General features: G+C 36.2%; 1 protein-coding gene and 1 pseudogene across 1 annotated transcript in view; one reads left to right on the top strand and one right to left on the bottom strand.

Moving 5' to 3' along the window:
* Positions 1–14,758, top strand: part of LOC113227398 (Down syndrome cell adhesion molecule-like protein Dscam2) — a 161,969-nt gene extending 147,211 nt beyond the window's left edge. The window contains exons 31-32 of the mRNA XM_026460291.1: positions 10,297–10,374; positions 14,619–14,758. Coding sequence (XP_026316076.1) covers positions 10,297–10,374; positions 14,619–14,647 — 107 coding nt within the window. The 3' untranslated portion in view covers positions 14,648–14,758. The remainder of the gene's footprint in view (positions 1–10,296; positions 10,375–14,618) is intronic.
* Positions 14,759–18,074: 3,316 nt separating this feature from the next.
* Positions 18,075–21,124, bottom strand: LOC113227365 (annotated as a pseudogene).
* Between the last annotated feature and the right edge of the window lie 1,898 nt (positions 21,125–23,022).

Here is a 23,022-nt window from a genome sequence, read left to right as displayed (position 1 = left end):
GTAAATGATTTTTTTAATTGTGCATGCATATTGTAACTCTCTTCTAGCTTTCATGTTAAGTAAACTTTTTTTATTTAGATAAGGAGTTATAAATTCACGCCTGGGAATATTAAAGGAGTAACGTATACAGGCATTTTGCACACGTTGTATAGCATATTCCATGTTTTGGTTCAATCGGGGACCATACGTCGAGCTACAGTAATTAAAATGGGATAACACGAGAGATTCAGTTAAGTGATGACGGAGCTCCGCATTGATGTAAGGCCTTATTTTATAAAGGGTTTTTAATTTAAAGAAAGCGGTTTTTATTTTATTATTAATATGTTGTACAAACTTTTGTTCACCATCAATGATAAGTCCCAAATTGCGCACTTTTTCAACTACTTCTATTCCGGTGTTATTCACTTTAATTTTGTTTTCGCAGTTAAGTACAATTTCTCTTTTTAATTTAGTGCCTATTATAACCATTTGTGTTTTAGACGGATTTATTTTGAGACCGTTCCACTTAGACCAGTTGTAAATATTATTAAGATCACTATTTATTTTATTGACGGCTTCGTTTACATCTTTTCCAGGAAATGAGTAATATACTTGTGTATCATCCGCATAGAGATGGTATTTACAATTATGGATATGTGAAGGCAGGTCGGCAGTGAATATTGAAAATAAGGTTGGGCTTAGTAAGGAGCCTTGAGGAACACCTCTTTGTACAGGCAGAGCAGCCGAGTATTTCTTCTGTCCATCTATACCTTCAGTTACGACTCTTTGCTCTCTATTTAAAAGAAAAGACTGGAACCAACGACATGTGTTAGTGGAGAATCCATTATGTTCAAGCTTACTTAATAGTAGGTCGGGAAGTACGCAGTCAAATGCTTTGGAATAATCCAATAGCACCAATATGCTAGTATGCCCTATATCTGTGGCTTCTGTTAGATCATCGGTTATATGTAACAATGCCGATTCAGTGCCGTGGCCTTTACGAAACCCTGACTGACATAAAGGTATAACTGAGCGTTCTTTTTGTTCCACTGGACACGATTGGTCATACCTGCGACCATACCGTGTCGCTATTGGTTAACCATAGAACAGTCGCAGTTAAGGGAATAAGTCTAATTATGTCTAAAGGATAACTCCATAAAAAAATAGCAGCGCGACTGGTACGTATACACGCCCGCCGCGAGGCGTGTATGGACGCACACTTTTTTTAACGCTCAGTCGTAGCCCCGCACTAGAGAACCTGTGTCGCTGTGCATTCGCGTTGCATAACGCGGGTTGGTTGGACTTTAGGTGCCAATATCTGGAAAATTACCAAAATGCAAATGCGTTAGTTGTAACAAGGAGGGCTAATCTATGAAAACACCTCAAACCGTAACCAACAGCTCCAAAGTCAATTTCATTGTGATTGTGCTGACTTAATGAGCTTCCTTTAGCCCGTGACTAATGTCCGGGAACTAAGCGTGCGCTGCATTTATTACTTACTACTTTCAAATCCTTTATAAGATTTTAACGAGAACCATGAATGGAATTACTAAAATTTTGAATTTGCTACGGAATAGTGAAAGTTTTTAACCGACTTTAAAAAAGAAGGAGGTTTTCAATTGGACTGTTTTATTGACTGCAGGACTATTGGATTGTTTAAGTTACGCGATAACTCCGGTATTTCTGAACCGATTTTGATGATTATTAGAGTTTCGATCTATAGTGTGGAGATTAGCAGTCCTCTTGACTTGTCACGTATTAAAATTCTCGCAGTTTCAATAAGGAAAATTTCTCCTACTAAGAGATATACCTTTACTACCATACCTTTGAGTCAAAGGATTGATAGGATTCCCATTTCTCGTCCACATAATCCTTATTGGATCATCCTCCTTTCGCCTGGCACTCAATAGAGACGTGCTGTCCAAGTTTCGATGTCATATTCCGTGATACTAAACCGAATGTTACTGGTTCTTAAGTGTTTGAGTTAGGGCATTATATTCGTTGAATTAGTTGTAATTAATAGTACAGATTTATATTTTAGTTATGATCATCTTCTGATAAGTTGTTTTAAAGAGTGCAATTTAATTCAAACACTAATACAAAGGTTTTCGATTCGACTGTATTATTTTTATATGTTACGGCATTACTTCGAAATTTGTGAACCGATTTCTTTTTTCTTCTTTTTTTGGAAAAAGCGTACCTCAGTATTAGTCCCACTTAAATTTGAAGAAAATATTCCACCTCCAAGGGTAGTAAACTAGGGGATATATCCGGTTTCACGCACTTTCCGGTAACCGACATAAAAATTTGGCAAGTAAATGTAATGCCACGAACTTTTGAGGTCTGTTTTTTTATATAAAAAGTTGTTTAACGTATATATACGTCATTATCTTTCTTTACCTATCACAGCAGCAGCAGTGGAGCTCCTTGTGAAAGAGTTCGTCCAGGGAAGTGCTGCCACTTTACATATTTCTGCCGCCAAGCAGTAGTGTGTTCAGGTTTTGAAGGTAAGGGTGCTGGTGATATTACAGGCACATGGGACTTGTTAACTTATGTCTCAGCATGACGCGCGCAGTGGCAGCGCCCCTCATATCTTTGCGATTTAAAGCTCCTGAGTGGCGCTGCAACTGATGTGGATACAGCTTAAATAATAAAACTTGCCACGCAAATTAGGTAGTGAACACTAGTCCAAGAATGACGGTAAACGTTTCAGAAAATAACATTGAAGAGGTTTGAATGAAGCCCCTAAAGTACTGTTGTTATTAACTGGTTGTGTTTAGTAAATAACTTGTTTTTTTTTTAATTTCTCGAAAATTAATATAGATTACAATTTATTATAATAATTATTATTATTTTAACTATTCGAGTTAATTATTGTGAAATATTAAAGAATATTTCAGGTTACTACACTTGAATATGAAATAATACTTCATGATGTGCTACAATGTTTATATAAAAATTGATAACGCCAGATAATTTATGTCTGAGCTCGCATCTCCTTTTCCCTTCCCATCCCGATCCGTGCTACGCCAAAACCGCATAAATCGCCAGTGATTTAAAAATAAGTGTGTGTAACGTTACAACAGTTTATACAGTAACCTGTGGTTACAACATTTGAACTGAAATAATCCGCATCCACATTATCTCAATTTTTTAATTAATTATCCGTATCTCCGCCCAGCATTGAGCTGTGTACGCAAGTTTTTTCATGGTGGCGTTATTGGTGGTCGCATGTGAAGAGGTGAAGTAGTACGAGCCCTGTGACGTTTTGGATATAAAGGTTGGTGGTAGAACGGCTGCCCTTCCTTTTACTTTGCGAGCTCACCTATCCCGCAGTCCTCCACGAGTTATCGAAGGTTTTATAATTTTTTTACTTGTTATAGCGTCACCGACAATATTCGCCACCGAAATTGGGTACAGAAAACAAAGTGAAAATTACCGTATTACGGTTATCAAACTTCAACGTGATTATAATGAGTAAAGTTATTTGAGGCTTTAATAGTATTACTTAATTTCTTAACACCCGTACCTAAAGTTATTACTACGAGTTCTGGATAACATCAATTAGGAATTCTATTTCCATTTTAAATCCGTTGAAAAGTTCCCTAATTGATTGATTATTGCAATTCAGTTAGTTCACCCAAAAACTCCATGAAACAGTTTGAATTTTGCGCAAATTGAAATTAATTCTTACTATCGTTAGTTTTCATTAAATAGTTTTAAAGTTTAATTAATGAACATTCTACAAATAATTTTATGGTATTTTTAGAGGTTTGCCAAGTTTTCGTATTCGGTATTCGTTATGTTCAACAGGTTTACCGAACATCGTGTTCGGCCGACTCTGCGGTAAAAATGACGAATTTTCTGTCGAACATACTTTTACTAAAAATTAAATAATTTAGTACCTAATTAACTTATTAGCCTCCGAAATATTATTGTAAGACTTTTTGATTGTATCGGTCAGGTGGGGTAAGAGCAACATCAGGGAAAAAATTAATTAATAAATAGAAGACTGTGTACATGAATTTTATTGTAGAAATAAGAAAGAAAGGGTACAGGAAGGGAAAAGAACAGGTAAAGGCGTAAAGACACAACACACAACAAAATTTTGTAACAAAACAAAATAATACAAACCAGGTCTAATCGTATAAAAACACTCTATATTTAAATAAGACACAGGTTAATAAAGGAAGTTACCCCAAAAGTGCCTGTATTTTTTAGTAGTACTATGTTTTATAAGCAGTTAGGTTACCTGATTTTCAGTGGAATAACAGGTCAGAATTTTATGTGAAGTCAAACTCAGAAATTTAGTAGAGAGTGGCGACGGAAAGAAAAAATGTAAGAATGACAAAGAAAGGGAATTTAAGAACAATCCAAAATTTCAAAGTAGGTGGCCAGGAACCAGAGAAAAGGGTTATAAAAAGGTGGGATGACGACGAAAGAGATAGCATCGTCACAACCATTAACACGTTTTCGGCAAATACATCGTACATATTAAATTTAGCGTAATTATTGTTAAAACATGTATAGCCGATAAACAAAGGCAAGTTTAGAGTACTTCAAAACTCTTATAACACTTTATCTATTTTTCCTAGAGCTGAAAACATTTGACTCAAAATAAAGATGTTCATCTTACCTCTCCTAACATTATACTCTTTTACATGTATTAAGTTCAAGTGAATCATTGAAAGAACAAAATAATAGATATGACCGTTAATCGTATATTTATTTTAATGATATTCAACATGGCGCTCAACACCCACCGACTTATTATTTTACAATTCAAGGCAGATCGCGTGAAATCCTAACCAATTATTTTGCCGAATATTTTGGTTTTACCGAACATTCAGCTGATTATTCATATTCGTTATAAACCCTATTCGTTCCTTCACTAGTAATTATAAATGAAAAGCAATTTACAATGGAAAATTCTCACAATCGTATAGGTCTATTGTCCTTACCTACCCATTAAATTAAATTTACCAGACGGTCTAACCAATTATCTAGTCACAAACTAGGGATTTTGCGTTTACTATGAATATCAGAGCAATGAAATTAACTCCGGGATACTACTCTGAATACAAAGCGAAACCAATTTAACAAAGTCTGTTTCCCAAATTCGTCCCAACGGGAATCGAACTCGGAATTTCCACGTCTACCACAGGGCTCCCCGCTAGGTCCCTAAGGTCGTCAAGTGTTATCAATGATTATGCTGAGTAAAATTTTCACTGTAAGGCATTTACATTTTTCATACTCGTATATCACGCTATTAGCAATCCGTAAGTACTGCCACCTGTTCTGTTTTTGCTATCAAACAGTAATGCTAACATAACTGCGTTCCAAATTTCATGGGTAATGGTGTTGGTGACACTACAGGCACATGGATTATTCATTTAAATCGGGCAGACTAATATTCATATTAGATATAATAGTTAGGGTAACCTGTTTAAGACGACGCCCTTAAGGTTTGAGACGATATAGAATGAAAACAAAAAGTGTTAGAAAATCAGCTATTGTTTTATTATATAGTCTACTTATCTGACTCTTACATACTGACGTGAATAATAATTATATTCAATAATGTGGTTGTTATTGATAAAAATGTGCAAAATGGCACATTGTGTACTCTTAACGGATGTGTCATCTTAGACCAGGCTACCATACGTACATATATTATAATATAAAAACTAAATAACTAATCTACACGAAGTGCACTTATACGTCCCGTTGGCGCAATCTGATGTCAGGTAACCTGTCTCGGAATCGCCGATATACGACAGCCTTAATTCAAATCTCCTTCATGAAGGTCGACAGATGTTCGGTGGGTTCAAAATCCACGTTGTTGCGAGACGCCAAACGTTTGACCCGCAAGGTGTATTTGGCTTTTACTCTGATGTACTCCACTATCACCTCAGACTTTGTGGAGTAGTGTAGTCGATACAGGTATAGTAGGCTCGTCGGTATGGCCGGACACAGCAGAAAGTTTCGTTCTATCGGTGCTGTGCCACAGAGATTACGGCTGGTGGGTTTCCTCATGATGATGGACGCAGTTATAATGCTCCTTAGATCTTTACGTTTTAAAACTATGTGCGTGTGTGTATAGTAGTGAAACTCCATACATATGTGGCATTGCAGCTTCGCATAATCTTACAGTGCACTCGCGTTACATAGTGCACGTGTTGCACGTGTCATACACAGGCAGGATTGAGGGCAAATGACCTAGAGGTCGAAATTCGAAACGATGGTATGACCAGGCAGCTGAAAGTCTGGCAGTAAGTACCAGTAAGGGTCGCATTCCACCTAGCCAAAGACAGAGTACAGTGGAGAGGATTGATTGACAGTGTACTTGCTCAATGTCACGATACTCAGCAGTAACGGACTGACAGAGGAGAAGGAGGATACAAAAATAGACGTGTTTATTTTTGTGTTCATTCTTGTTTGAACAAGAGTCCAGAATAGGTCAGCATTTCAATTCTATTTCATGATCATACTCCCTTAATCGAGATCCCAATCCGCGATTCTGGTAGAAAAATAATAATAAGTACGTACATAAGTTATGAACACCTTAATTTTTTCAAATTATGTTTGCAATCTGTAGATACATTAAATCAATAATGTGACAACCCTAGACTCCGAACAAAGTGTAGGTATTGACGCGCTGAACATACGGGAGTTGCACTACTTGTCTTATTATACTGTGCTGCTACTAATATAGTACATTTTGCTGCTATTAGTATGTTACACTAGGCGCACCACTAACTTGTTCGTCCCGTCACTTGATATCATAAAAAAAACACGACGTTGATATTTCATTGTCACTAATAATTTCAATTTGCGGCCTTCGAACCTACAGCTAGTGTTACGAGCTCCATAGTTCTCAGCATCTGAGGAATTCGTCATCTATGTTGTATTATTCATTTGTTCCTTTTTCATTTTAATCGACGTAAAAAAGGAGGAGGTTCTCAATTCGACGTATTTTTTCATGTGTGTATGTTACGCTGTTATTCCGGCATTTGTGAACGAATTTCGTTGATTCTTTTTTGTTACAAAGAGGGTACCTCAGTATTGTTCCCATTTAAATGTAAAGAAAATATTCCACCTCTAAGGGTGGCAAACTAGGGGATCGATCCGGTTTCACGCACCGCTAATTGATTCCGGCAAACGATTTCAATAAAACTTGGCAAACAAGTGTAATTTCAAAAACTTAAATGCAAACAATTTTAGAAGAAAATAATTCAAATATCCGGACAAAAAATAAACTTTTATGGGGTATTACAATATTGATATTGTGTCTGTTGTACTGTGTTGAAAAAAACCGTACACTAACGTACATGATATAACCAAAACCATTTGTAAGGCATAAAATTTATTTCCCAGTAAACTGCATACCAATAAAAATGGTCACAATACATGTTTGGAATTTATTCTCTGTGCTATTCTAATATATTGCTTCGTTGCCCGGCTCGGCGGACAGCGACCGTTTGTCGATGCACTTTTCACGTTATTAGATAAATAAAACAAGATTTTTCTCTTTCATATATACTTTGTCAATTGAAATATAAATTTCTACCGACTACATCCTCTTCGTTCTTTCGCTTTTGACAGAGCGCTCGCCGTCATTATTTGGCAGAGCCTGTTGTGATACACCTCACAATACGTCGCCATTCTATCCATACAGCTGGTACGCTCATGCAAATAATTAGCGTTGGCTACTAATTGCTGTAATTTTTAAGATCTGCTCCTCCTGGACTTTTGTTACGTAGGTTCCGAACACAGACTTATAAGTATCTAAATAGACGCCGCAAGTGGACCTTCGCGTGCCCTATGTACAATACAATACAAAATGCTTTATTTCTCTCAGAAAGTCTATAAATGCGTGCGTGCGTGCTTGCGTGTGTACGTGCGTGCCAGTGTGTATGATTAAAACCCAATGTAAATACATATAAGTTATGAACGTTGGCGCTGCTACATTGCAGAACGCGCTCAGCCGTTATCGTAGTTAAACATCAGTCGAAAACGCGAGAAATGCCTAATTGTGCCATTAAAAACTACAAAAACACCACAGCTGTGGCAAGATTAATAAACATGGACGTTTACTTGCATATTTATGTAATTTTGTAATCAGAATTATTTTTAAATCATTCATTTTGAACGAATTTCGAAAAAACAAATATGCAAACGAGTGTACGCCGCGTTATTAATAACACGTTGCGGCTTTTACTTGATGCGGTACACTTGTGGCCCTTCTTTAGTAAGCTATGAATATCGAACGAGCTATACTTTCCTATAATGCATTCAGTTTAGTGGTAAGAGGACGCTTCGTCATGTTTTTGGTAAAATTTTACAATTAGTGATGTTCACTTAATGCAATACAGTTCTCGATTCTAATCGATTTAGGAAACAAAGAGGTGATAATTTTAAGATCTTAGAAAAAGTCATAAAAACATTCTATAAAGTTTGTGGTTTTTTTAGCTTTCCGGAGCAAGTTTTTTTTTAAACTTGTATAGCATTATTTTACTATATTAATATTTTACAGCTTCTTATAATCAACACATACTTGAAAAATAATTTTTCTAAATACGTGTTACGTCCGCGTCTTCGATTTAACGATTTAACCGCTTTAGTGCTGAAGGAGGTTTCTCATCACTAAATAGCGCTTGTGACGTCATCGGAGATACAAAAAATGTGACACGCTTGTGTTTCATACACATCGCGGTACTTGCGATGTCTATTTAGATATATGTCTGTGATTCCGAAACAAATCATCATCTAATAATATCGAGTTGTAATAATAATATCGGAAACTATTTTGTCTATCCAAATTTCATCTAAATCGTGTATCAAACACAGCCAATGTTTCGGGCTCATTTCATCTAATAGTAATGACGGACTGAGAACAGCTGGCAGGGTCGCCATTAGTAGTTGCCTCAAGCCTCAGTAAGAGTAAAAGGACAGTCATTAACATTAGGGAACACAATTATGTTCATTGAGAAATAGCAAAATGTTTAATAAGAAAAATAGATTATTTAAACACAGAAAATACGTATGGGTAACGACATGTTGTCTTAAGACATTAGTGATTCCACGGCCCGCGCCGATTTGTAAGGGCGTGACAAGGTTCATACTTGATAACCTGCGCCAGCACGGGCGGCACTTTTCCCGCGGCGGGCACCATTACACTCATCAACTTCGTTCTCGAGTTATGCAAGACAATATTCGAACCAGGGAAGAAAAAAACTATGGAAGTGCCATTAATCTCGATTACTATAAGAACCGATGTCGCCAAAACTCACACATTCTTAATTTGAAACACTACAAATTCTTGATAGTGATTGGTCGTAGCTTCAAATTTAAAAAGAAATAACATTTTTTTTCGAAATTTTTTTTTTGTTTTTACTAAAGTTTAAATTATATTAACGATTTAATATAATTTAAACTTTACCATGTTGGCATATCGTTGAAAATTCAATACCTATTATTGCGAGTGTTTTTTTTTAGTTTTGATATTATATTGAAATTTCAATCAATGTGCTGTCATCTGGCGGTTAATTGCTGAACGACGACGAATTGGAGCTATTTATTTAGTTCTCCAAAAAAGAAGCGACCATATTGCAATGGTATGTATGTATAAGCTTTACTTTCGTTTCTTGTAACAAAAAAATCATTTCGATAAACAAAAAATTGAAAATTGATTAAGCAAAAGAATACTTGCCAATGATATGAAATACAACGACGGATAATATTTATGGTGCGGTAACCATTTTTGCACAATAAAGCATTTTTTACGAGTTTAGAGAATTTCCGCGAAAGAATTCACACAACTATACCGTACAAAGCCAAAATGGAGGACAGAGCTCAAGTAGGTCTAACGAGACCTACTTTTGGCACGCGTGAGACGTTAACTAACCACTTCTATTGTATTTTTTGTTTTGTGATTCGAATCACGGAAGAAATTTGAACCAATTATGTTTGTTAGTTCAATTATATCACATGTATTAAGTATAGGAAATGAAACTGTTTTACTCGGATCTAATTCGCGTGTTATAACTGCCTCCATGGCCGAACGAATGCTGGACAGCCACGCAGAGGTCCCGGATTCGATTCCTGGGCCGGAAGATATATTTGTATGGCCTACATTTATTTCTCTCGTGAGTTTGAGTGTAACTTGTGGTTGTCTAGGTGTGTGTCTATGGCACACACGATACAGGGTTTTCTTACTTCGAAGCTAAAAAAAATCTAACTTCCCATAATCTATAAGATGTAGAATAATTATTATCTTATAGATTATTTTTAATTGTACTTAATGTTTGATCGCAGAAACGAGTTTCCAGAACCGTTCAGAATCAGATGACAGCGATAGCACTTCGAAAGCTACAGTTGCAGCGCTGCCGAGACGTAAGTATCCGTTTAAACTTTTTAATCAATTGTAGAACTGTTGTCTGTAATAGTTTTATCGCAATTGACATCAAAACGTAATTGATAATTTTAGTAATAATGGTTACAAGTCTTTTTTAACCGAGACATAATTCGACAAGCACCCTTAACCCTTCAAAACCGGAACGCAGTAATGCTCACATTACCGCTTGGCGGCAGAAATAGATAAGGTGGCAGTACTTCCCAGGACAAACCCTTTCACAAAGAGCTGTATTACTACTAAAATCGCTGACCCACATTAACTTCACATCCACCACTATTTTTTTCCCCGACGTAAACCTTACAGGTTGGAATAGACCCCTGGGAATAAAGCTACATCCCTTTTCGTATAATCGCTCGCTCAAGACTATAGATTATTACAAATATATATATATATAATATATATATATATATATGTGTGTATTACAACGAATAGTATATGGGTGAAAGTTGCTTGGCAACATCCTAATGAGACAGTCTAAGCTATTGTAATGCGCTTGCATTATACAGCAATTATATTACCACAGAGTGAACACAAACATCAATACAGGAGCATTAACAGATTATCATTAATTTATTACAAAACCTTGTTTGGCACTGAGCCATAATTCATGCTACACTAACTCGATTGGTCATTGGTCGTGATTGTGTAATCATGTAATGGAATAATGGAATCTAAAGGTGGTATTATACATAGTAAATAACCGCAAGGCGCATTATTTGTCCGTATTATAAGTCCGAATTCATGATACCACGATTTCGTTTATCTAAATGGTTCTTTTACAGAAAATTTGATTCGTTTTTGTAATAACATTCCGGAGATTTTTCAGTAAATTCTCAAAAATGCCTTGCTCGCAATTTCTGTACCTGACAGGGTCCATAAATGCTCTCTGTAACACCATGTTAACATTATGGAAAAGCAATAAAGTACGGAGTATATTATTAAGATTATCATTTCCTAAGTTTAAACCTTGTAAGAAATGAAACTATTTTTACGGATATAAACGAGTACCTATATTTGTTTCTTTTTTTTTCAAAAACGCCAACATTTCTGGCCCTTTACAGGTCCCATAATCACAGCTGACTTGAGCTTATATTAAAAGTATTTTAATCAAGGTCAAATTACAAAACTGAAGGCTACATCGACCCTGGAAAGGTAAAACGTCTATCCTGCATTTGGAAAACATCACAGGAAAGCGATTTAAAAAAATTTCTTTGAGAAAAAAATCATAACTAATTTTATTTGTTAAGCTGAAACTTTGTACTTTTTCCATATGACAATAGTTATTTGTTATGGAAGGCTGCAAAGTTGTTGTTTGACGCGAGTGCTTGTATTGAAACCTGAGCAAGTGAAGGCAGCTAACATTAAAAAAAAATTAAAAAAATAGACTCCTGAGCGTAGCGAGGTTTCAAGGCACGAGACGCAAAACAACTTTGCTGCCGAGCGAAACACACAATTTTTCACCTCACAAAATGGTAGATGGAAGAAAAACAGGAGAACGTCAAAACGTAAAATGTTAGTTTTTTTTTAAAGTGTATCTTCGGATGCATTCTGAATTTACACCTCATCAATTTTTATTCTTGCTTGTACTTTTATTTTGTATGATGAAGTGATTATTAAAATTATACGAATTAAAATAATTTAATAAACACAATAATCATTGTCAATTTAATGTCAACAATAATAAGAACAAAATATACCAAGGAATTAATATTACATAAATAAGTAATGTACTTTAAATCGCGTAGTTGAACGTATCATTGTCTTTTGTTTTTCATCGAAAGAAAAAGTTAGGTGCACCCATTGACTTACAATTATATGGACGTCGGGTCCGCGCTAAAAAGTGTCCGCACTTGTAAGGCGCTAAAATCGTATACAGAGCGCCAAACTCCGCTTTAGTCTTCATTTGTTCGACTGACAGCGCGATGCTGCGATGACATTACAATTTAAATTTCGAATAGGTTGACTTGGGACATTTTTTTCGTGGTTTTTGTATTAGACCCGTCGTCCATTTATTTGTAAGTCAATGGGTGCACCACAGTCCATCGTCAAGTTCGAATTTCAAAAACCTTTTCCAGGCTAGAGTGTAAAAAACGCTTTTGCGCGCAAATTTGTAATGAGAAAGAAAGCTCTTCCGAGCTAGTGAGGTGAAAAAAAAAAGAATTATATTATCATTATTTAAAAAATCGTAACTCCAATTTATGTTTCTTACAAAAAATACTTTTAATCGCTCTCCTGTAATATTTTTCAAATGCATGTAATAGGTTTTATGTTTCCAGAGTCGACGTGTTAAATAAAGATGTATGAAAAGACGACATGTCTCTATATTCCACAAAAATTTAATTCAAAGTGTATTCCATTGCGTTTAAGTTTATTTGAAAAGAGCAACCTTGGAGTTTCTTGTTCTTCTCAGGGAAGTCAGCATAACGAATGAGCAGGACCTTTAAGAAATAACGTTTCAAGTGTAAATTTATTTTACCTATGGAATTTTTTTTTTATTTGACTTCGTTAACAGACGCCGTACGTCTGTAAAAGGGGGCAGGCGGAATGAACTGATGGAGCTCATGGGTACACCCACCGAAGTATATTCTGTGGAAAACCGACTGCTAGGCAACTTTGTGCCCGTGGGCTAAACTATGCAGTTCAGATTTGCACTTACAAATATTTTGGCTCTGCGTTCAATGAGTCTCTAGTTCATGAGCCATTCCGCAGATGACTGCATGCATCTGCAACGTACGGAGAGATGGTTTTTAATAAATGTAACACTAGCTGAAATCGACATCCGTTGCAATACCGCTGAAAGAAAAACTGTTTTTTTAATTGCATTTTATGATGACAAGTGAAGCTTAGTGGTAGGCGTAGTTGCAGTGCACATAGAACTTTAAATCGCAAAGAACTTAGGGGCATTGCTACTGCGCCTGTCACCATGAGACAAAAGGAAAGTTGACAAGTCCCACGTGCCAGTAATTTTACCAGCTCCTTTACCTATTAAAACGCAATGATGCTCATATTTCTGCTTGATGCCTGAAATAGGAAAAGTGGTAGTAATGATAGTACGCTCGCCACGCTTCTTCCCGTCGTTCGTAGAATTAGGTTGTGGAATGAATTCCCTGTCGGGGTTTTCCCGCAGGAATACAGCAATGAGGGTTACCTCATCAGCAGGCCGAAATGGCATTTTCCAGAAATAACGCATGTAAATAAAATATTTTTTCTTTTAAACCTAACTTAACCTAATCGTGTCTTAGGTGAAACGTTATTTCGGAAAAAAATCCAGTTTGTGATAGTTTGCCAGCAACGAGTCCTTCAAAAGAGGTTTGAGAAGAGTCCTAAATGGTTGGCAACGTGCTCATGATGCCCCTGGTGTTGCAGGTGTTCATAGGCGACTGTGACGGCTTTCCACCAGGCGGGCCTTATGCTTGTTTGCTGCCAAGGACAAGGAGCTCTACGGGCACTGCAAAAGAACTACCGTCTCAGCTTTTGTTAAAACAACTGGCCCACTTAATAGTTTTAAATGGTTCTAATGCCTTAGAAACTTTTGCGAGTACAATCAACTCGCGAAACGTGTCACAATCTTATGAATAACCCGTCACGCGTTCTAGACACACGCGGTGTTCCTAACGATTTTCGTAAACATTTTTTAAATTATGATTATGAATATAAAGATCGCAGAAAAATTTCGTTGATCCGGTGGGACTTGACCCACGTCCATGCTGCACTGTAGCATTGCTCTAACCATCCGAGGCAGGGTCCAGTTACCCTGTCGTTGATATTCTCTTATGTGTCTTTGTTGTAGATCTTTGTGACATTTCGGCTTTCGTCGCCGCTAGTGACATCTAGTAAGAGAGATATAACAATCATAATAAAACTATTGGAGTTATTTCAGAAAAAAAAATATTTTTAATTTTTTTCCAATTAGATGGTTAGAGACACCGTGTTGCTTTAGGACACATGATGGTACAGTAACGGAACGCATACTAGACAAACATTCATCTGTGTATAGATTTTAAGACTTTCATGGTTATTCACTAAATAATTAATTATCACTAATTTCAGGTTTCTTACCACGGTATGACTTTTTTTTATTTTCCCGATACTTCAGAACGGTTACACACTCTATGGTCACGGGTTGATAAGAACTCATACGGTAGTAAGAAACCCGTAATTTGTGATAATCATTCATTTGTGTACATATAAAGCTAATAAAAGTTATTTTTCTTTTTCTCAGGTCACTGCCGTACACCACACCACAGATAACAACAAAATTTTAGAAAAAGTATATACTTGTAAAAATGTTTGTATCATCTGTTTTTATATTTTTAAACCATATCAATATTTCTCTTTAAATATACTTAAAATATAGTGTCAATAAATTGAATAAAAATTTAGGTCCGCAATTTAAATAACTTATTAAATAATATTAATATGTATCACTTAATTTACTCGAAATTAAATTATATTTTGAAAGACTGATCATTCGAAAATGATAGAAATAAGTTTATGCCAATTGTAATGTGACAAAAGACCTTTGCGTTGTGTAACATTAAGTCCCATTGTGTGTAACACTGCCAAAAAATTTTGTTTTTAAACTTTAAAGTCGTCTTCCTTAAAAACATAGTAATATACACTTTTGTATAAGTTTTTGTAATCTATTATACGACAGGGGACATACTATACCTACAAAATATTACAATCATTATTGCAGATCGCTATCTAGATATATAGCGTGAGGATTTAAATGTATATACACGTATAACAATTTTATTTTAAATCATGACAAATTCGCATAATTTCCCATTACATACAGCGGAAGTATGGTTATGCGTAAAATTGTTATACGTGCTGAAAATAAACGACAAATTATTATACAAAAACATAAACCCCTTGAAATACAGTACAATACATTTAAAGATTATTTTTTTTCACCTTTTATTCCATGGTGGGTATTTATAAACCGGTATATAGGGTATATATTTATAAATTACTGCAGGACTACATTACTAATTTCATCATTAATTTAAAGTTTTTCTAGCCGAACGTTACCATGCCGGACTGCCACGCATGGATCCCGGGTTCGATTCCCGTCACGGGAGAAATATTTGTATGGCCTACAATTATCTCTCTCGTGAGTTTGGGTGTAATTTATGGTTGTATATGTGTGTGTCCATGGCACCCGCGATATAGGGTTATTATTATTTTTTTATATATAGTTATTATTATTATATTATTATCATAAACAACGCTTTTTGTTCCATGTTTTTTTTTAACAATAAATTTACTAAAAATAAACCTTTAAGTTTTCGTTGTAGGTACTGTCGACATTTTTTAGATTTCTATTTGGCAATAAGTTAGTCCAAACGTGCAAGCGTTCCCTGGCAACCCGCATCCCTGCTCCTGAGTTTTACATCGGACTGGTATTTACGCTATGGCTTTCTTTTGTTACCGCACAGTTATCACACAAAACGTGCAAAGTACTATCTGATGAATTATTAAAAGTCATGGAACAACAGTTGTTGTTTATGATGTTAGTAAGTAATATAATCCTGCGAAGTTGTTAGTCATTTATAAATACCCTGTATAAGAGATTTTTCCGTTATCTGTTGCTATACAATTAGTTACGTGTAAAGGCAATGCAAAAACAATTATACATTATGACTTAGGTATTCTGGTGTGGTGAAATGGGTTGATGTCCGCAATTCGATATGTAGGCACCTATTTTGCGTGTGGTGGGTGCAGAAGACTTTGAATGCTATTCAAGACCTCTACACTCCAAAGTATTTCACCCTATAGTTGACTACGCCGGAACAATGTAATAGTAGGTTGTACACGGTCGTTTCCTTCCAGGGCATGTATAAGGAGCTAAAAAAATTATATTGTATTACTTATGAACAGCAATTTACCGACAAGACCGTCAAGTCTTTTTCTCTGCGTAGCTGCCAAAACCGAGTCCTTTTTTACTTTTCATAATGACTATATTGTGTTTTTGTGTTATCGTAATTATAACTTAGCATCTTTATAGTTATGAATAAAAATTTTTGAGTGTTTATTAGAACTAAAAACTATGTAAAAAGAAACATGTAATGTTATTAAATAATTACGTATTTTTAGCGTTCTTTTGTTACCAATATAAGCAGATAGTCTAGTCAATAATATGGAAACAATAAATATAAATGTTTGAAGTACAATTTTGGTTTTAATTTTATTATTATTATTATTATCATCATTATCATTAACACAGTTATACGTCACACTGTTGGGTACGGGTCTCCTCTCAGGCGAGGGTTTAGGCAATGGTCGGCCACGCTGGTCCAGTGCGGGTTGGGGGCTTGTATACACATTTTCAGAAGGTTGTGAACCTTCTTCGAAGTGCAGGTTTCATCACAATGCTTTCCTTCACCGAAGACTCATGATATATTTCAAAAATTAAATTTCGCACATAAATCCCGAGAAACTTAGGAATGCGAGGCTGGATCCGAATCCACGGCCTCGGCTTGAAAGGCGGTAGGTCAAACATATATGTTTATTATTATCATTTTTGTTTATTATTAATATTATTATGATAGCATTTATTTTTGACATTCATGCCATTCTGAGGAAGCGGGCTGCCTCACTTTGGCGACGTGTGCGTGAGTGCCCAACAGCATTCTGAAAGTTATGGCGGATAAAATTGACTGCTCCATCCAGGCTACTGGATGAAACTTCATGTGGCGGTTTTGTTTAAGTATACTTATGTGTGTTAGATTAATTTCAATTTTATGTTTAATGTTGTCATAATCCGTGATTGTATACTTTTTTAATTTTAATTTATTTGAATACCTTTGAATAGCATCATATTAACCTTATTCCTAAGTTCTTTTCTAACAAACTTTGGATAATTGTTTTTGGTCCGAATAAAGTATCATTATTATTATTATAACCAAAAAACTCTATGTCCATGTAATACGAGCGAAAATGAAGTTGAGCGTTTGTTTAACACCTTTTTTGACACTGACCAACTTCGAACTAAATAGATGGTTTAGGGGCGGTATCTTTGAGCATCGACTGTACTCACAAAATTGTATACGACAAAATGTAGCACGAAAATTTATCAACATATAATACAGACACGATCGTAAAGCAATAATCTAAGTTCAGTAACTTCGGCATCTAACAACATCCTATAGCCATTAAAAACCGTTGAAGCCCGCATAATGCGTAAAGTTGGCACGACTGTTCGAGCACTGCAGATTGCTAATGGCATATAAATTTAGACGTTATACTTCGTGTGTGAACTTTGCCAACTTGCATTAGATGAACGAGTAAATTACATAGCTTAATTACTGGCGATATGATATCAATTTTGCCCTATTACACAGATTTTTTGTACGAAGTTAAAAGTTATTGCCACCCGCTGTGGAAAGAATTATTTTGATGAGATATCCAAAGAAAAAGGTATCTGATTTAGAACAATTCAACCTGAGCCACTGGAAATTCCCTGGATTAATAACAGTATGCTGAATAGACTAAGCCTTGTTTCACATGGCATTGTTCCGCACATTTTTTAACGTATTCGATTACAAACGGATAGAGAACCTTTAGAAGAACTTTTCCGCCACAACCGCTATCGGTCTTCCTAGCTAGGTGCCCGCCCACTGCCACTTCAGCTGAGCACTTCTTCGAGCTATGTCGGTTACCTTAGTTCCCTACGGATTTCCTCATTTCTGATTCTATCACGTAGGAAAATACCGAGCATCGCTCTCTACATTGCCCGCTGAGAAACCTTGAGCCTTCTTATGAGGCCCTTAGTGAGGGACCACGTTTCTGATCCATATTTGATCACTGGCAACACACACTGGTCAAAGACTTGCGTCTTGAGACACTGAGTTAATTTGGACGCAAAGATTAATTTATAGTGTCCCGGACGCTGCCCATCCGAGCTGGACTCAACGAGAGATCTCTTTCTCAAAGTTGGACTTACCTAACTGGACTGCCTGCCCCGGGTATAATAATGGTCAACAACTTCGAGTGTAATGCTCCGAATTTTAACTGGAGCGGGTACAACATGGACATTCGACATGATCTTCGTCATGTCCATGTTCATCTTAAGACCCACTCTTTGGGAAACACTACTGAGATCTTCGAGCATTGTGTTCAGGTCTCTCAAGGTCTCAGCCATAAGAACTATATCATCGGCAAATCGAAGGTGTGTTAGGTACTCGCCATTGATGTTGATGCCAAGTCCTTTCCAGTCCAGAAGCTTGAAAATATCCTCCAACGCAGCAGTGAACAGTTTCGGAGATATAACATCTCCCTGTCTCACGCCTCGTTAGTGTTGGATAGGATTAGAGCTCTGATCCTGTAATCGGACTGACGCTTTTTGTATAAGTACCTTAACACCTCGATATACTTATAGTCTACTTGGCACCTTTGGAGAGACTGCAGCACCGCCCAGGTCTCGATCGAATCAAAGGCCTTCTCATAGTCCACAAACGCTAAGCAAAGTGGCCGGTTATACTCCTCGGTCTTCTGTTTAACCTGCCGCAGCGTATGGATGTGATCTATGGTACTAAAACCCTTTCGGAAACCGGCTTGTTCGGGAGGTTGAAAGTCGTCAAACCAGCGAGGGAGACGATTCGTGATAATTCTCGAAAACAACTTATATAAGCAAGTTAATATAAATACCAAAGTAAAGCAAAGGAAAAGAACCTGACTTATCTTTAACGAGTTCTTAGGTTTGTTTTGTTTGCAAACGTCGGTTTGTTTGAAAAAACAAATATACGCGATTTAAATCCGGAAAAATAGTTTCATTCTGACTTATCTTTTTTATCATATTCTTTTAAAATATTCTTTACTGTTCCGATTGAAACACACACAGCTACAGAAACACGTTTCTGAACTTTGTTAAAATAATCGTTGTTGTTTCTTGAACGTATCGGCTTCTTATAAAAAATACAAGTACACGCTGTAAATTATCTGTCGTGCACAAGCAAGCCACAGGACCTCAGCGGCTTTCCTCCCATTTAATAATAAATAAAAATATAATAACAACTCTATATACTTCCAAGTCGATTGAAAACGTCCGATCTATACCAAAGGCAAAAAAGAACTGAATAAAACCCGACGACAGCCGAAACACGAAGTTTGCCGAGAGACATTGAGAAAATAGAAGCACTGTGACACATTTTTTTAATTAATTCATTATTTTTCATTAATTATAATATAGAATTATTTATTACTAAATACTAGCTTTTGCAATTTTATTAAATTATTTACATTCCAAGTCTGTATCCATTATCATCATTATACAATAACAACAGAAGCTATAACATAATCTCAGTACAGAGTACTAAAAAAACCGACCTCAAAAGTACGTGGAATTACGTCTATTTGCTAAGTTTTATTGAAATATCCCCTAGTTCGCCACTATACAGGACTTGACACTGGAGATTATAAAATTCGGTTCTCACTACTCAAAGTATATTGAGAGAAAAACGCCTTGAATTGGATTAGAAGTTAGGCGCTATTTATAAAAATGAATCTTCATTCGTGAACAGCCATCCTTCGAGGTGGATGATTTCTTCAAAATAAAATGCGACCACTATGGAAGTATCCCCTTTCCAACAAAAAAAGAATCATGAAAATCGGTTAACAAATACCGGAGTTATCGCGTAACGTACATACAAAAAAAAGAATACAAAAAAGAACATACAGTCGAATGTGAACCTCCTCCTTTTTTAAAGTCGGTTAATAAATTATAGTTTTCCAAAGGGCATTTTGAGGCTAGTGTCAAAATATGCTTTAGAGAAATGCGAACGATATTAATACAATTTTTGTTCAGCAAAAGCGTGATATTCGAGTAATTTATAAACTGGTGCCCAGAGTGTCTTTGAGAGATAAGTTCAAAGTAATTAACGTTATGACATTGATGTCATAGTACATTTATAAAAGTGTAATTTATTTTAGGAAGATAATTAATGTAAATTTCTTTTCGTGCAGTGACAGAATAACTGACGTGACATTAATATTTTATTTTAATTTTTTTAATTATTTATTTAATCTTCTTGCACAATACAATAATGTACAAATGGCGGACTTGATGCCATAAGGCATTCTCTACCAGTCAACCATTGAGCCATATAAAAAAAGGCTGGTGCTACACTTAAAACAGTAATCTTAAGCCAATTTGTTATGATTAATGAGTAAACAAGTATAAAATAAACATGATATATTTTTTTCATTTCATTTTTTTTTGACGACCTGAGTGGCCCAACGGTTTACACTGTGGGCAAGGGATGAGGAGGTCCCGGGTTCGATTCCCGATGGAATAACTTTAGAAAACTAACTCTTGTATAAAAAATAGCAGAATACAATACAAAAATTCTTTATTGTATACCAATAAAGAAAACAAATACAATACAATTAAATTAAAAATAAGCGGTGATGCAATGGGCGGTCTCATCGCTTTAGGCTATTTCTGCAAAACAATCTTTGGATGGAAGTAATTATATAACTCACAGAAAAAACACGATGAAAAAGACGGCGTTGTATGAAAAAATAATAATTAATATATAGAAAAACTATAAATAAATACAAATATATATTTATAAATAATAAAACCAATACATACACGTAGACATCTTAAACTACTACTGCTTCTATTCCTACACCTTTAAAAATAAAATTTCTAACGAATAATTTTAACCTTCCAGCGGTCGCGCGCGGTCTTTGAGACCGCAGCGACCTTATTTTAGTCATTTTACAAAAACTACAAACAATAAACGGTTGCGCGACCGTGATATCCTCGAGCGGATGAGGTACTCACATGTGTCTTTATTTGTGTTTGCTGTCTCAAATTCCGGCCGAGCCGATCGTGTTCCAGAAAATTTCATGGAATGAAATTGAAACCTGGGTGAGTATTTCATGTTATTTGTACTATATTACTTACAAAATTACTTTATTTTATGTAATATACACACATCAAAAGTGTCTAGGGATCAAGTGAATATTTTTGAAATAAAAATTATTTAAGCAATATTTACCAAATCCAGTCTTCCAGGACGACTTCTTACTTTAATGTTTATGTTTTATTTAACCGCTTACCCCTATATTTAATTAAAATAAACTAAAATTGATGTTTTTGCAAATTGTGGGAAAAAACTCAAATTAACGGCGTCAATTAAATGACAAAAAAATGGCGAAAATGATGATTTTGCTCATTTTTATTGTAAAGATAAGAAAATTAATAATCTGTATTTCCACCAATAACACGAATCACACAATTACAGCGATTTGGCATGCTTAAGATGAGTTCATCAAAATCACTTTGAGGAATGGCCGCCCATGTGTTTTGTAACAAGTCAAAATATTGTTGTAGAGTATGTACGGTATGCATACTCGGCACAGCTCTTCTTTGAAGCATATCCCATGCGTGCTCAATAGGATTGAGGTCTGGCGATTGAGCAGACCACGGCAGAACGTTGATACGAGCTTCGGCAAGAATGCGTGTTACGACTCTAGCCGTGTGTGGACGTGCGTTGTCACGCATTAGTTGAAATGAATCACCCAACTGGCCTCGCAAAGGGATGATAACATCTGAAACAATCCTCTCTGCGTAAATTTGAGCAATGAGGTTACCCCTGATCCAAATGAGATCGGTTCTTCCGCCGATCCAAATACCGGCCCATATCATTATTGTTCCCCCACCATATGGATGAACTTCCTGACAATATCTCAAACGTTCATGACGTCCAGATGTTCTCCAAACTCGAGTACGTCTTGTATCCGGTCTCATACCGAAGCGGGATTCATCCGAAAAGTACACATAGCGCCAGTCTTCTTCCTCCCAGTTTCTGTGTTCGCGAGCCCATCCTAAACGGGTCGTGCGATTGCAGGGTGCAATAGGTGGAACTCTGAGCGGCCTTCGGGATCGCAGACCCACTTCATGTAAACGATTTCGGATTGTTTGATCGCTTATTAGCAAGCCTGAGGAGCTGTGAAGCCTCGTAACCAACATCATGGCGGTCATGGTACGATTCCGTCGAGCAGTATTTTGGATATACCGGTCCTGTCTGCGAGTCGTGATGCGAGATCGTCCTCCATGTCGCTCGGCCACGCTGCCCGTCATGCGATAGCGCGTCCAGAGGCGACTTATGACGCTCTGTGTAGTGTTAAGAGTGAAAGCCACAGCACGTTGCCTGGAACCAGCTTCCAACATTCCGACGGCTCGCATCATCACTTCTCGGGTTAAATGATGTCGTCTCTCCATAATAATGTAAATTTTTTCGGTTCCGATGCAGATATTGTAATGATTTTGTCAAAACGCTATAACTCATTTTTATACAAAACCACATTGACAATCGATTTTCTTCTTATTATCGAATTTTAAACAATATTCCTTATTTAAATGTTAAAACCCACTAAAAAGTATCAATAGCGATACAAAAAAGTTAATATAATTAACCCTAATTGCAGCAATACTCTTAAACGTACTTGATCCCTAGACACTTTTGATGTGTGTATATTAAATTATTTATCATTTCACTATTTGTTGTAGACACAACATGAGTTGCGAAGAATCAGAACGGCTTGCAGAGGAGGCGGAAACAGATGAAGATTTTGATGATGTCAAACCATTGCTACTGATAATGAAATAA

The sequence above is a fragment of the Hyposmocoma kahamanoa genome, unplaced genomic scaffold (assembly GCF_003589595.1).
Source record: "Hyposmocoma kahamanoa isolate Upper Pololo Valley unplaced genomic scaffold, ASM358959v1 210, whole genome shotgun sequence".
Classification (NCBI taxonomy): Eukaryota; Metazoa; Arthropoda; class Insecta; order Lepidoptera; family Cosmopterigidae; genus Hyposmocoma; species Hyposmocoma kahamanoa.
Note: the sequence above shows the minus strand (reverse complement) of the source record. Positions and strands in the feature narration are given on the sequence as shown.